Here is a 16,127-nt window from a genome sequence, read left to right as displayed (position 1 = left end):
TTTCCCCCCTAATTTATACAAAAGTGCCTCATTGCTTCCCAGAGTCCTTCCATCTGCAATCCAGTCCAACTCCTCTAAAGATGCATTTGCAATTGTTCTACTCCAACATCGCCAGGCGCAGCAGCATTCCTGTGAGTTCGTTCTTTGTTCCTGTCCCCTGCCACAGCAGAAACTCCATCTTTGTGTTCCACCTCCCAAGTAGCAGATTGAAGTCATTGAAGGAGTGCTTTTTGATGGCATCCAGTTTGGCCACCAGGGCAAACACAGACTCCACTATGGGGCCCATGTGCAGGTACTACTGCTCAGGCTCCTGAAAGAAGGCAAACATGTGCAGATACAGGTCAGAACTCAACAAAACAGAAATTACTTCTACATAAGCCCAAGCTCCAATCTGAAGGCAACACTGACAAGTTAGAAATCTAGAGGAAGACTGTGTCTGAATCCATGGTTGTGGGCAACAAGAGACATATACCTCTAGAACACATTAACTCCAGTGTCTCAGGCACCATCAGGCAAAAGCAGCATGGTGGGTTAAGGTGTGCTTACAAATTGGGCCCACTCAGAACAAAGGCCACAGTTCCCAGTGACAGCTGTTCTCCCTACAGCATGCCCCTGTGACTCTGGGAATGGCCTTCCTCTTTCACCCGTTAATGCCTGGAGGGGGAGAGTGTTGTGGGTTGAATATGTCCTCCACCTGAAACTCCTGTTGAAGTCCTAACCCAGTACCACAGAATGGGATTACCATTTACATGGAAATAAGTCATTAAAGAGGTAATTAAATGAGGTCGTTAGGGTTATCCAATATAGCTGGTGTTCTTGTAAGAAGAGACTAGGACACAGGCACACATAGAGGGACCACCTGTGAGCACACAAGAAGTAGTTGCCATCTACAGGTCAAGGAGAGAGACCTCAGGAGGAACCAACCCTGCCACACCTGGATTTTGGATTTCCAGCTTCCAGGCTGAGACAGTAAACTGCGTTGCTTAAGCCGCCCAGTCTGTGATCCTTGGTTGGGCAGCCCTTGCAAACTAACATAGGAGGTGACAATTTCCTGCCTTTACTAATCTCTCACTGTTTCATCATTCCATGAAACAGTGAGAGATTAGTAAAGGCGGGGATGAAAGAATTACAGAGCTGAAGGTGAGGAGAAACCAAGTTTCCAAGGAAGATAGTGGGAAATTCTATTTATATTCATTATTAACTTACATCTATTATTTCTGCTACTGATTTATAACACCAATCATATTTATATTTATTGGGGGAGGGAAGGAACCTAGAGTGAATAGTTCCTGTTTTAGTTTTTTTGTTTGTTTGTTTGTTTGGTTGATTGGTTGGGTTTTTTGGCCACTGTGACCAAAAGACTTGACAAGAACAATTTTAAAGGTAAAAAAGTTTACATGGGGCTCACAGTTTCAGAGTTCTCAGTCCATAGACACTGACTCCATTGCTTCAGGACCAAGATAAGGCAGAACGTCAAGGCAGAAAGGCCTGATGAGGGAAAAGAAGTCAGGACCGGACAATCAGGAAGCAGAGAGACAATTCTTCTCACCAAGGACAAAATAGATATCCCAAAGGCACGCTCCTAGGGGCCCACCTCTTCCAGCCACACCCTACCTGCCTACGGTTTCCAGTTAATCAATTCAAGTGGGTTAATGCACTGAATTAGGTCAAGGCTCTCATTTCACTTCTAAACTTACTTGCATTGTTTCATACGTGAGCTCCTATCTGAACTAAGCAGTTTCTGTACATGGAAACTATTATTTAGAGGTTTTTAAAATTCACCATCATTGAAATGTAATATTGGTTACAATGTTTCATTCTTAGAAAAACCAAGGAAATGAATTTCAGAATTTATCCCATGTTGTCACAGTGAATCAGTTCGTTTTAAAACATTTCCTCCAAAGTTATTTTTTTTTCCTCCAAAGTTATTTAAAACACAGTGTTATGATGTAGGTATTAGGTGTTCCCCATAAAGCTTATGAGTGACATGGTGCAAGGTTTCGAGGTTAAATGAGGGGGTTGTGAGAGCCATAATGCAATCAGTGAATTAATCCCCTGACAAGGATTAATTAAGTGATAGCTGTAGGCAGGTAGGGTGTGGCTATTTGGGGTTTATTTGGGGTGTGTCTTTGGGGTTTATATTTTGTCACTGAGTGGATTCCCCCCCCCCTTCTTGGTGGCCATGTCCTGACCTACTTTCCTCTGCCACACTCTTCTGCCATGATGTTCTAGCAAAAGACCTGACAAGAATACATAGTCTAAGCAAATTGTTCAAACATTGTTCTCACTCGGCTTACTTTTCAATTTTGATTCTACTATCCTTATGAGTACTATTCTTTTAAAGCCATAATATGAAATTTAAGTAAATTAAATAAAAGTCTTTAAGCATCAGAATCCATTTTAAATCTGAAAAAGATGTATGTGTCTTGAGGGAAAGCACCAACCTCTCATATTTTGTATAATGTATATTTTTTTCCATTCATTTAATTTTGTGATAATTATTATCCTAACTACTAGCACTGATTTGGTATCTTGCTACATTTTATCTCATATTTTCATCAAGAACAATGTGCTATATATCTTAAAACTGTATCTAACCTTTGGTATATAACTAACAATAATTTGTTATAATTAATATTAACTTTGAAATTGATTTATAAGGTTTTGGGAGATGGGTTTATTTTTTATTTTTTAAAACATTTTTAAAATTTTTAGTTATAGATGGACACAATATCTTTATTTTGTTTATTTATTTTTATGTGGTGCTGAGGACTGAACCCAGTGTCTCACATTTGCAAAGCAAGTGCTCTACCACTAAGCCACAACTCTAGCCTGATGGGTTTATTTTTTAATAAAGTCTTCTATTTCCCATATTATAAAATTACTCCCTACTCCTAACTGTGATATCAGCTCATGTAGGATTACTGGCTGCTGGAAGACAAAGGATGTTTTGTTTGTTTGTTTATATTCACTTAACTTCCAGTCATATTGATCCAGTTTTTATATTGTATTTGGTTGGTTGTTTGATTGGATGACAACATGAGGGTTTTTGTTAGGCAAGGGAAAAAAATATTTAATTCTGGAATCATATATTATTGGGGCCTGACAGATCTTTTCCTTTGGAAATCTGACAAGATGTTTTTGTGTGATGTCATATGTAACAGGGGTTCCTAGAAGGCATTAGGGATCTTAGCACTTAGTTGTTATTTATCCATGTTTTTGTTCCTCTTTCAGTAATGATTTCAAAAGATGTGGTATCTTTGAAGAAAAAACAAGTTGAAAGAATAAGTTGATCTTAAATAAATATTGAAAATTCTCCTAACATCAACTTAAAAACTAGAAACTCAAAAGTGATTATAGAATGATGGTGTCCACATGCATCTAATTTCATCTAATTGTCAGTGACTCTGTGACTCTCTGAGTATATTAAAATTGATAATTCAAAACTTAAAATGTTTATATAATGAGAAACCGTATGAGAACAAAGATATGTTTGTGAACAAATTCTAAATTCAGTATAATAATTTAAAAGGTAGGTTTTTCAAATGGATTCAATGTTGGCAACAAAGGAAGGGTGGGTTTTGATACTTCCCTTCTCATGTTCATTATCAGGCCTCCTCAAATAATAATGGTAATGTCAACAATAAAATGGTTAAAATTAAAGACACATGATGGGTTAGAAGGTTCTGTGGACTCTGGCGTCCTCGCACCCGGGTCTTCTCATCCTGGAAACACAGCTTGTCCTGTAGCCCTGTAGAGGGCAGCAGCGTGTCAAGACTGGTCTTTGGTTCTTCCAACCGTGCACTGAGCACAGGCTCTGTGTGTTCCTGACCAGAAGCCATCATGGTAAGGACTAAGGACTCTCCATTTGATGTGGACACCACTGTAAGGGAGATGTAAAACTTCTTAGCTATCAAATGGATAAACTGTTGGTTTTTACTTTAAATAGGAAATTGTTTTCTAAGACTAAAATACTTGAAAAGTCAAACATAATCTCAGTTTGTATTAGTTTAGAATAATCCCGTTGAGGGAGTGCTAATCCATGAAATGTGAATAAATGGGAAGTAAACAAAAAAAAAATTAAAGACACATATGCAAGTGAAAACAAAAGCTTCTTTAGAAAATTTTGATATTAAAAAAAAGTGCTAGTTTGCAAAGAATACTTGAAGACTAAGTGCCTCTTTCTCCATCCAGTGCTTACCTGCCAGTCCTCCTTGTAACACATATACAGCTACTAATGTACAATAGTCTTTTTGGAGCAGTCTTGAAGCCTGACCTACCACTTATTAATGATTGTCACCTAAAATAAGGTTAATAAGACTCTGCCTCATAGAGTTTCTGAAGGAAGCGTTCCTCAGTTTATAACTTTTGTCTGTTAGTATTCATATTTTTCATCTGTTATCTAAGGGTTGATATTTTTGAGAAAATTTTAAAGATTAAATCCCTGACGTTTATAAAATACACAGGATGAAAGTAAAATTATTAATGTAATCATGTGTCTTAGGATCATCCACAAGATGATCTGTTTTATACACAAAGCCTAAATTTTTATAGAAGATACACCAAGGTGGATTTCAGACAAGAATTCTCCATTTCATTAACAGAAAAGAATTCAAATTAACAAAGGCTTCTCTTATTTGTGCTGCAGAAAATTTTAGAAAGGATAAGCAATAAGATCAATTAACAAAAGAAGTCTTTAGTGAGTCCAAGAACTTTTAAATTTGTAGAGTAACATTGTAGTGATTTGTGCTACTGATGCACCTCCTCACACATCTTGAAATTAGCTATATTTAGTTCTGTAGTAGGCAGGAGTGTTATTTTAGGGATTTACTAGGTTAGCTGAAACATAGTAATCCCCACTTATATTCAGTTTCTCTTTGTAAGGTTTTGGTTACTCCTCCTAACTTATGGATAGAAGTTTATAGCTTAATGCTATATTACAATGCTTATGTCATTTACTTTCATTTCATTCCATAAGCATTACCATCTAGACAATATGTGAATATAGTACAAGATTTTTTGAAAAGGACCATGTTCACATAAATTTTATTACAGTGTATTGTTATAATCATTCTATTTTATTAGTTATTGTTAATCTTTCCTGTGCCTAATTTACAAATTAAACTTTATCATAGGTATGTAGGAAAATATATTTGTGTATGTGTGTGTGTGTGGGGGGGGAGGTCAGTAATATCCTGTTTCATGCATCCACTGGGATCTTGAATGTCTCCCTCACCAATAAGTCAGGGTATTGTCTTCAGAAGTGTTACTTAAATACTATCCCTCTGACTTCGAGAAATACCAACACCCTAGAAAATTACCATCTGAACTAAGGACTAGGAAAGTCTACCTGCCACAGATTCATCAATATTACAGAGTTTGTCTTAACTTTGTCTTTGTTTTAAATAGAAATAATGCAAATAAAGTGCTCAATATAAAATACAGTAGTCTCACAATAAACAACAGTACCATCACTTTTGTAATGGAATACCTCATATTCTCTTATTTGTACGTCCCACCAACACCTAGCTTATATTTGGCGAGCAAATAAATATTTATCGAATGTATGGATGACATTTACGATAGTCCCATTACACTCTGTGGTTAAATTCTGCAATACCCAGTTCCGTCCGGGTTAGACTATGAAGTCCTACAAAACCAGGCATAAGATTGGTTACAAGTTGCTCACGCTCAAACTACAATTCCCAGCATTCACCGAAACGCCGCGGTCGCAGTGCGCTCTGGGAGAAGTGTAGTTTGTGCGGAGACTGCGCAAATCTCTACATCCGAGTCCTGCGGAACTCATTTTGTGTGCAGTTATTTTAGCCGGTAGGATTTAAGAACAGCTTCATTTCCGGTACCACCGGAAGCAACTGGAAAATGGCGTCTTCTTTGCCGATCGGTCCCGTTCCAGCAGCTGGGAAAAGTGAATTTCGCAACCAGAAGTCAAAGCCGGAGAGCAAAGGTGAGGTTGTATGAAAAGTGAAGTCTTGGTTTTGTGGATATTGAATTGCTATTTTTTTCTTTCCCTGTGTCTGGACGTATAAACCATCTGTAGCCTGTTTATGCAGTTAAGTGTCTGTACATATTATTGCTAATGGTGCCGGAGTTGACTGCGCCTGCAGGAATAATTGACCGGTATTCTGGCCTCGTGTTTCCAGCTCATTCTTTTTGCCAAGTCTCCCCCAACCACAGCACCAATCCCAGTGAAACTATTATGGAATCCGTTTCCTCTAAAAGAATGAGGATTTAAAAATTGCAGAGGGCGCTGTGGAAATTTACAGCGCGCCGGTGACTGCAAGTCATTGACAGAGGACTAAGATCTGGTGGGATAGGTAATCTTTATATACGGAACGCTAATATTGAAAGAGTGCAACAGATAGTAATTATTTATCTATAAGGAGCTATATGGCATGCCCTTAACTCCATTTTTTTTTCAGCAAATAAATTTTGGAACATTTATCATTATTCCTTTTTGTCAGATGGCCAAACTATTAGACGATATAACTCTTAGACTGCCTTGTTTTTAAATTGCAATCTTGCATTGTAGTCTCGTTTATCATATCTACCTTCATTATGAATGAAAGAGACTATAGAAATAGCTGGGGAGCTGCTCAACTAATGTTGTAAGAAGTGGTATAAAGCTTGAACTCTCATTCAAAATGCATTGGGAAGATATTAAAGAGTTCTCAGTTGTTGCTGTATTTTTATATAAGTATGTAACGTACATAGCAGAGACTGTATATGAAGAACAAAGTCAGCACTTGGGGGACTAGCGCTGAGACTATGAGTAAATAAGGTTACCATATCCCAGAAGCTCTCTACCTGCATGTGTCAAATCATGTTGTCCTTTCTGGGAACCTGCAATAACCATTCTGAATGGTATTAAGCATTCTGTTACCTTTCTTTATACTCTTTATTGCCTGTTCAGCAAAATAGTTTAATTTTGCCTCTTTTTCAGTTTTACATGAATGAAAGTGACTTGTATGTATTCTTCTGTTTTACCCCAGCTTGGCTTTATTTTGATTATTCAACCAGGGTGACACCTTTACTCTTTGTGGATGTTTTCTGTTAACATGCTTAAGGTTTTCTCTATGCACTTAGGGTTGGAATCCTTAAAGTGCAGGGTATGTGTAAGTAATGCTAACACTTCCTCAAGGATTGTGCCAGTTGTGATTCTCAATAGCAGTGGAAGAGAGTTCTCATCACTCTAAATCCATACTGAACTTTGATATCTGAATTTTGAATTTGTTATTTTGATAGGGATGACATGATAACAGGTTGTTGTTTTACTTTGAACATCTCTGATGACAGATGAGTTTGCACATTACTTTATATGTTTCTGAGCTATTTATATTTCCTTTATTATGAATCCTCTTTTTTATTTCTTTTGCTTTTTTTTTGTTTCAGGATTGGAGTGGGTGGCTTTTCTTATCAATTCATAGCTATAGAAATTGGATAGGGACTTTAAAGATGCATTTTAAGTAGAATTTGAAAAAAAATTTCAGGATATTGGGGGACGAATGATATATGAGGATTACCTAATTCTCTTTCATTTGAACCAGAAGTAGCAAAGTGAATGTGATTAAAAGAAGAAAGCAAGTTTACTTGACTTGGATCTATAACATGGGCTAAAGACCTGCTTTTCAAACTTTAGGGTGCTAAAGAATCTCCTGATGAGATTGTTAAAACACAGATTCCTGGGCCTCTCAAAAGAGATTCTGATTCCGTAGATCTGGTGTAGGGTTCAAGAATTTCATGTCTAAAAAACTTCCCGTTGTTGATGATGTTACAAGTCTGGTGGAGCATGCCTTTGAGTAGAATGATATTAGAGAGTAGCTATTGAATTTAAGGGGCTCCTAAAATTCAGGATTAGGAGCTCCAATAAGTGATTCAGGAGATAATGTTTTGGCCCTTAAAACATATTTTCTTTTAGTGAAAGAAGACCTAGACTGAGTCAGCTTTATTTTCCTTTAAAGAAAGACTGAGTGTCTTTTTCTATAAAATGGGAATAATAATACTGATCCTTCATGTCTGGCATATTTGCTATGAAAGCCATATAGAAATGGGACACTGAAAGCTCTTTGGAAAAACCTAAAATCCTATTCAGGTAATTTTTAACTGACATTATACCCCAGAATGAGCTTTTAGCTTTAAGATGTTGTGTGCGCGCATACATGCGCACACATACACACACATACACTCTCTCTCACTCTCTCTCTGTCAAGTTCCACTCCAAGAAAGAAAGGTTAATATTTAAAATAGTGATATAAACAAAATTATATTTAAACTTCATCACTGTCATAGTGTAATACAATAAGGTCTCTAGAGTACCCACTATCTGCTCGGCATGTGCTGTTGAGTATGGAACAAGGAGGAGACTCCCTTCCCTTAGAGAACTGTCTTATGAGGTAACTGCAATGTATGGTGATAATTTTACACAGTGTTTGATAATGAGGAGGCATGTTCTTTGTTGAATAATATAAAAAGCAGGGAAGAAGTAATACAAAGAGAGTATTGGGAACCTTGTTAGTGTGTATATATAATGTTAACAGAGTTCCCTAAAGAGCTTTAAAATGTGACCTGTAAATTTTTTCTTGCTTGTAGATGAATCGGAGCTCCTCACTGTTCCTGATGGTTGGAAGGAGCCAGCTTTTTCTAAAGAGGACAATCCCAGGGGACTCTTGGAAGAGAGCAGTTTTGCAACTTTGTTTCCCAAATATAGAGAGGCTTACTTGAAAGAGTGTTGGCCTTTGGTGCAGAAAGCCTTGAATGAACATGTAAGCATATTTTATACATTTCTTTGAGATTTTGCTGTCACATATGCCGAATTAAGTGAATGTATGCTCATGGATTTCTTTTTAAAAGTGCCACGTAGCTAGTTTTTTTGGTTTCTTTGGTAGTTTAAACAGTCTAGGTAAATTTTATTCGTATAGTTTATTTTTACTTTAGTGAGTAATAAAATTACTTTGAAAAAGTCACATACCATTAATATTTTAGAGGTTTTATGAACTGTCAAAAACTTATAAAATCCAAATTTCAGAATGCCTATTCTAGGCTATGATAGTTACCATATCCCTGTTCGTTCTGAACTGAGTCATGTTCCTAATTGCTTAATTTTCATTTTCAATAAAAGCTGTAGATGTGGCCAACTATCTACTACTCTGTTTCTGTGGCCCTGTCGCTAGAGAAGTGTATTTGTTTATTTGTTTTTTAAATTGAAGATTGAAACACATTAGTAAATTGAGAGGTCAAAGTGACTATAATGAGCCTTAAAAAAAGAATGTATCACATATGATAAGAATTGTTTTATGAAGCTTATGGTTCAGTTTTACATGTGTGTGTTTATATGGGTACTAGATTGTGATATAAAATGTATTTCTCACTGTGGGACTGCGCTGGAGTTGGTTGTATCCCATTGTGAAGGTAGCCAGTCCAGCTCCAGGCTGTTTTACAACTATCTATATCTGAAATTAAACTTGGTCGTCTTCTTCTTTTTTTTTTTTTTTTCCTTGTGAATTCATAGATACCCAACCTTATGTTGAATCATTCACCACTTACTCCATTGAATTAGTCTTCAGATTATGCTCCACAAGTTAGATAATTGCATTTTATTTGTGTGGTCGAAGTCTAGTTCTTGCCATTGAGAATTAATGCTGAGTGTTCCTAATTATTGCTTCTCTCTGAACCCAGGATAATTTGTTTTTACTTTGATTTTAATCCTCAAAACATCTCGAAAATATTTCGGAAGGAAAATAGATTGGAGCTGGGTCCAGGATAGTGAAACTATACACTGTTACATTTTTATTCTAGGTGAAGTATTCTAAAGCCAAGTATAAATGGTTCAATGGCTTTGATTTGTTATATTTTGTGAAATATGAAATTAATCAAGTATTCATTACTTACATTTAACTACCCAGCTTCTTCAGGGAGGGAGTTGATAGAATTTGAGAGATGGCTTAATGGCATAGAAGTTAATAGCTTGGTTAGTACAGGCTATTTAATTATGTAAACTTGAACTCATTTTTAGACAACTACTTGTTTGGTCTTTTCTTTTTGAAGCATGTTAAAGCAACCCTGGACCTGATCGAGGGCAGTATGACTGTTTGTACTACAAAGAAGACTTTTGACCCATATATCATCATTAGGGCCAGAGACCTAATAAAACTGTTGGCAAGGAGTGTTTCATTTGAACAGGTGAATTGAGAATTAGATTTACTTATATCAACGTTAGACAACCTGTAATGTATCTTTCCTGCCTCCCTTCTTCCCTCCCCCTTTTCCTGCATCCTTTCATAATTATGTTTTCATGTTTGTTTAGATTACAATTATTAGACTAATGAGTAATTGTAAAAATAAGTAATTGTGAAGCATATTGATGTATTTTTATTTTTCCAAAAGGCAGTACGAATTCTTCAGGATGATATCGCGTGTGATATCATTAAAATAGGTTCCTTAGTGAGAAATAAGGAAAGATTTGTAAAAAGAAGACAACGGCTTATTGGTCCAAAAGGATCTACATTAAAGGTACTTTTTATCAGTGGAAAACTTGAGTTTCTTCCTCTATAATTAATTTTTCATTGTATTGAATTTAACTTAACTGTTCTTTCAATATAGGCATTGGAACTCCTAACAAACTGTTACATTATGGTTCAGGGAAATACAGTTTCAGCCATTGGACCTTTTAGTGGCTTAAAAGAGGTAAGAACTATTATCTTCAAGTAATCGTTAGAGAACAAATGAAATGATTATAATTTATTGGATAATACATTTTAGAATTATATTTTTAGAATGTGTTTTGTTTGCTCGTTATAAATACTTTGTAAGGGAATCATCACCCATAACATATTTTGGCCAACCTTTGATGACTATGGAGACATCTATTTCTGAAATAGGCCTGTGCACCATCACTCTTCTTACTATAAAATTTAAATGGGTATTTAAAATCTTAGTCTATAACATGTGAGAAGTGTAGTATATTTACATATGTTCAAGTGATTGGAGAATTGAGCAGACATCTCATTACTTGCAATAATGTGTACAGCCAGTAAAGATCAGATTCTGAAAATATTTTTCTTCCAAGAATACATTTTTGCCGTGTGCAGGGCACACACCTGTAATCCCAGTGACTTGGAAGGCTGAGGTAGTAGGAATGCAAGTTCAAAGCCAGCCTGAGCAAAAGCAAGGATGCTAAGCCACTCAGTGAGACCCTGTCTCTAAACAAAATACAAAAAAAAAAAATAGGGCTGGGTAGGGTATGTGGCTCAGTGGTCAAGTGCCCCTGAGTTCAATCCCCAGCATCAAAAAAAAAAAAAAAAAAATCTTTTTTTGTTTGAATTTTAGTAAGTATATTAAATATTTTCCTGAAATTTTAATTTGCCAAATGTTATGAGAAGACCTACAGCAAATGCTGTTTCTGTTAGCTCATTTTGTTACTGTCACAAAGCTGGAACAGGAAAGTCAAGTTACTTTCTTAAATAAAGTAGCAGTTTCAGTACTCGAACACTCATTTTCAGACTCTTATTTCCAATTCTTTTCTCCTTAAATCACACAGCTCCAGGAGGTTGTTGTATTGGTTCCAAGTACCATATTTCAGCAGTAATAGAGAAACATTGTAACCAAGGGAGGTTGACTGCTATTATGAAATATTTAGAAGCCATTCAGAACAGTTGAAGGAATTATCTTCAATTTGGTGATCATTCCTTGATTTATAGGCTGCCGTGCAATATGTTAACTCCTCTTCTATCTGGTTTATTAAAATATTCTAACAGTCTAATTTATTTTTCTTTGCAAATTTCAGGTTCGAAAAGTAGTTCTAGATACTATGAAGAATATTCATCCCATTTATAACATTAAAGTGAGTGTTAATCGCATATGACTCTACTAGTGATTGTAAACTACTCTTAACTACAGAAACTTTTCTTGAAATTAAATTTTTTATGAGAGTCTAATATACAAATCTGATAATACAGCTAATTTGAGTGAATTATAGGTAGAATTCAGCCCATTCAATTCCCCTAGTCCTCCTTTGGGGCGTAGATCTCCAGTGTAAAAATTATTGAAGAGAATACTATAATTTATTTTATAGCTCTGATGTAATGAAAATAAGTTTCATAGAATTTATCGTAGATCATAATCAATTCAGTTTTCTTGAATTATGATCACATGTATTATATTTGAAGATGTGATCTTTCAAAATTTTGCCTATTTCTATTGAAACTGGAAATATCTTAGATTACATTAAAACCTTTGGAATTGAACAAATTGTAGTCCCTCAGAAAGATCTGTTACATCCCTGTGTGCAAAAAGTTTGTGATTATACTTGGAAATAAAATAGTATGATGAGCTCTGTTATTATGGGTATTTATTGAGCAATTCACTTAAATTTGATAAAGTTAAAAAAGTCACTTAGATTAGGTTAAAGTTATTTTGAGTTACATTGGAATATTACAGATAGAAAGCTACTTGTGCATCTGATGCTTGGTTGGCTTTCTCTTAATATTCCAATGTGTATAAAATTCAAATGGAGTGGGGGTGAATGTGAGAATAGTATTGACTTTTGTCTAATCATCAAGACATTTTTTTTTCCTTTCCCTCTTAATGACTGTTAAAAGTTTCCTGCTTACAGGGAACATTAGCTAATTAAGAATCCTATCTGCTATAATTAAGTTGAATTATAAAGGTTTTATTGGAATACTCACTGAAAAACCAAGTATCAATTTTATCTCTTAACAATTCCCTGTTTCTTAATGTAAATTTCTAATGATTTTCTGATGCTTAACTGATTATACATATTTATGATGACATATCTTTTTATTAGTGCAATTGGTTAATTCTACTAAAGAGACTAGGAACTGTTCCTTTTAAAATTGTATTTGTAGAAGCAATATTTATTATAGTTTAAATAAATGTATCAATTTTGAAATTAAATTTTATTTTATGTGTATGACTGAAGACCTTAATGATTAAACGGGAATTGGCAAAAGATTCTGAATTACGATCACAAAGTTGGGAAAGATTCTTGCCACACTTCAAACACAAAAATGTGAATAAGCGCAAGGAACCAAAGAAGAAAACTGTTAAGAAAGCATACACTCCATTTCCACCACCACAGCCAGAAAGTCAGGTTAGTATTAAATGTTGAACTTTATAGTATATAAAGGAAGAACTAATCTTATTTTGTTGGAAATTTTATTTAGGGTAGTTTAGGCGCAGGGAGGGAGAGAGAGTGCATGTTGTCTGGAGAGGTGGAAGAAGCTAAAGTGTAAAAAGGCACATTTTGAGCTAAATGCATGGAGTTGGGGAGTGGGGCCTTTACATTGTGAGTGAACTGCATCAAGATGTTTTTTGTCAGTTGTGTCTCTGTAGCCAATGAAAATGTTCTATAGATTTTTAAAAATTCAGAGATTTAGCCCATAGTATCTCTACTTTGCTTCAGCAATATTCTTTTTTGACCCTGTTCTGTATGATTTTAGAAATCATAAATTCCAATATTCATTCTTTTTCTGAGTTATTTTCTTTTCTCTTTGTTTTCTTTCATGCCACTTTTCTTTCTTTTTTTTTTTTAATATTTTTTAGTTGTTGATGCCTTTATTTTATTTATTTGTATGTGGTGCTGAGAATCAAACCCACTGCCTCTGGCATTCTAGGCAAGCGCTCTACCACTGAGCCTCAACCCCAGCCCCTCATGCCACTTTCCCCTTCTGTCATACCTTCTAAGACTTGGATTAAGTCCCCAAACTTTCCCATAATGCACTACCATATGAAGCTGGAGAAAATCCTGTCTGTGAATTAAATCTACTAGAGATTCATATTTTCATCCTTACATCCTCAGTATTATCTGGCTGCTCTTGTCTTAATTCTGTCAACACCTTCTCACTCCTTGACTTTTCTGAAATATTTGAGGCCATCAGGAAAAACTCCTTCAACTTAACTCTTCTCTCTGTAATTCTTTTCCTCATCTGCATTAATTATTTCCATCTGTGTGAATTTCTTCTATATCTCTGGTATTGCTTAAGTATTCTCTCCTTTGAAAATGTCTTAAAAATAATTCATCTCTACTAGTTGTTTTCTGTTCAGGATATAAACTCTTCCTTTTCTATCATCTTTTCTCCTCCTTGTTTGAGTTTTTCAGGGAAAGTGTGATAAGAGGCCAAAGGGAAAAAGGAGTAGAGATCATGGTGAAAAAACAATGGAAATGTTAGCTCACGGAGAACAAAGTGAGATCAGAAGGAAAATGATAGCTGAGAAGAGCATAGTGGAGCCAATCGCTAAACCTTGCTTCCATAGCACCTGCCATACGTCCTATGACCTGTTTTGTACTAATTGGCTGTTCTTTCTTCCTTACCTCTGCAAATCTCTTTACTTTTTTTAAATTAACATGTATTAACTATACATATTAACAGGGTTCAGTGTAATATTTATGTAAATGTATGTACACAGAGCCCAGATAAGACCCATCCTTCCTTTTTCTATCTCTACCCCCAGTCTAGTTCATGTAGCTACCTTTATGAAGAGAGAGAGTATTGACTCCACTGTTACCTTAAAGATGTTGTGACTTTCTTAGGAAATTACTTTTCATCTACATTATTTCTTTTTTTTAATGTATTTATTTTTTTATTTGTTTTAATTAGTTACACATGACAGTGCAATGATCTTGACATATCGTACATTTGAATCAGATGGGGTATAATTTCTCATTTTTCTGAGTGTCCAGGTTGCAGAATTACATTGTTCATGTAGTCACGTATATACAAACAGCAATAATAAAGTCTATTTTATTCTGCTGTCCTCATCTACATTATTTCCAACATAATTATCAATATTGTTTTCAATAGATTGATAAAGAATTGGCTAGTGGTGAATACTTTTTGAAAGCGAATCAAAAGAAGCGACAAAAAATGGAAGCAATCAAGGTAAGACTCTTTATGTCTTGCTGACAGTGTTAATAACAACATTCATAGATTCTGAATTCTTAAAACTAAACTTTATTTTACAAATGTACTTTTAATAACATAGGCTAAACAAGCAGAAGCTCTCAGTAAGAGACAAGAGGAAAGAAACAAAGCATTTATTCCACCTAAAGAAAAAACAGTTGTGAAACCTAAGGAAGGTAATGCTCATTTTTCACTTTTTGATATAAAAAATCCATTGTCTATGAAAAGTAAATCCATAGTGAAATCCAAGCTGGAAAAGCTACGTGTAATATTTTTTAAAAAATGTAACTTTAAATTATTTCAGTGTGTGAGATGGAAAATTGATATATTAATGAGTAACGTTCCAAAATAAGGAAAAGAATGTAAATAATCTCAAGATTTAGGGAAAAAGGATTAATTAAATTCAGTAATTGGTACAAATTGTTTAAACTGTCATGCCATTTTCCTATGAACTCTCACTAGTGCATATTTAGAGACTATGATTTGAAGAAATTTCTAACTTTAGCAACATGTATATTTTATAACCTTTTGGTTATTAAAATAGTGATCTGAAATTATTATCTAAAACACATTGTTTTAATTTGTATAGAATTGCATACATTTTCTTTTTAATTTTTGTAGCATCTACTGAAACTAAAATTGATGTGGCTGCCATCAAGGAGAAGGTTAAGAAAGCAAAGAACAAGAAACTGGGAGCTCTTACAGCTGAAGAAGTTAAGCTTAAGATGGAAGCAGATGAAAAGAAAAAGAAGAAAAAAAAAGTAACATTAAAAAAGTAACCAAAACCCCCTGAACTAGAATTTATAAAACTATCTCCTTTTGTAAAGGATTTTGAGATATTAGGGCATTAGTTGTCCTATGTGTGAGAAATAATATTTCTGAGTTTCATATAATAATATTCTTTATAAATATATTCTTGTGTATTTTGAAAAATTTTGTGCTAGAAAGTGCTATGTGTACATTGTACCTAATCAGGCAGGTTTTGCCTAAGCATGAGTTTAGGAGTAACTTTTAAGTTTTTTTATATATACATTTTTGGAACGTGACTATTGTAATTTTTCATTAAATCCAAAGTCTGATGTCATTGGTTAGTTTTTAACCATAATCATGTCCCAGCATTTGGTTTTGAGGAAAATAAATGCCAGTTTTTCAGTGCATTCTCTCTCCCTGATTATCCCTTCTTACAATTTT

At 34.9% G+C, this 16,127-nt stretch overlaps 1 protein-coding gene across 1 annotated transcript; it reads left to right on the top strand.

Annotated features, from left to right (window-relative positions):
• The first annotated feature begins 5,869 nt into the window (after nucleotides 1-5,869).
• Krr1 (KRR1 small subunit processome component) lies at nucleotides 5,870-16,093 on the top strand. The gene is made up of 10 exons (XM_076854882.1): nucleotides 5,870-5,965; nucleotides 8,608-8,780; nucleotides 10,063-10,197; nucleotides 10,402-10,527; nucleotides 10,618-10,701; nucleotides 11,801-11,857; nucleotides 12,956-13,126; nucleotides 14,838-14,915; nucleotides 15,019-15,112; nucleotides 15,558-16,093. Exons 1-10 carry the CDS (start codon nucleotides 5,881-5,883, stop codon nucleotides 15,713-15,715), a joined length of 1,161 nt encoding a protein of 386 aa, XP_076710997.1. The 5' UTR covers nucleotides 5,870-5,880; the 3' UTR covers nucleotides 15,716-16,093.
• Nucleotides 16,094-16,127: the final 34 nt, after the last annotated feature.

Source organism: Callospermophilus lateralis, chromosome 4 (genome assembly GCF_048772815.1).
Source record: "Callospermophilus lateralis isolate mCalLat2 chromosome 4, mCalLat2.hap1, whole genome shotgun sequence".
In the NCBI taxonomy this organism is placed as follows: Eukaryota; Metazoa; Chordata; class Mammalia; order Rodentia; family Sciuridae; genus Callospermophilus; species Callospermophilus lateralis.
Note: the sequence above shows the minus strand (reverse complement) of the source record. Positions and strands in the feature narration are given on the sequence as shown.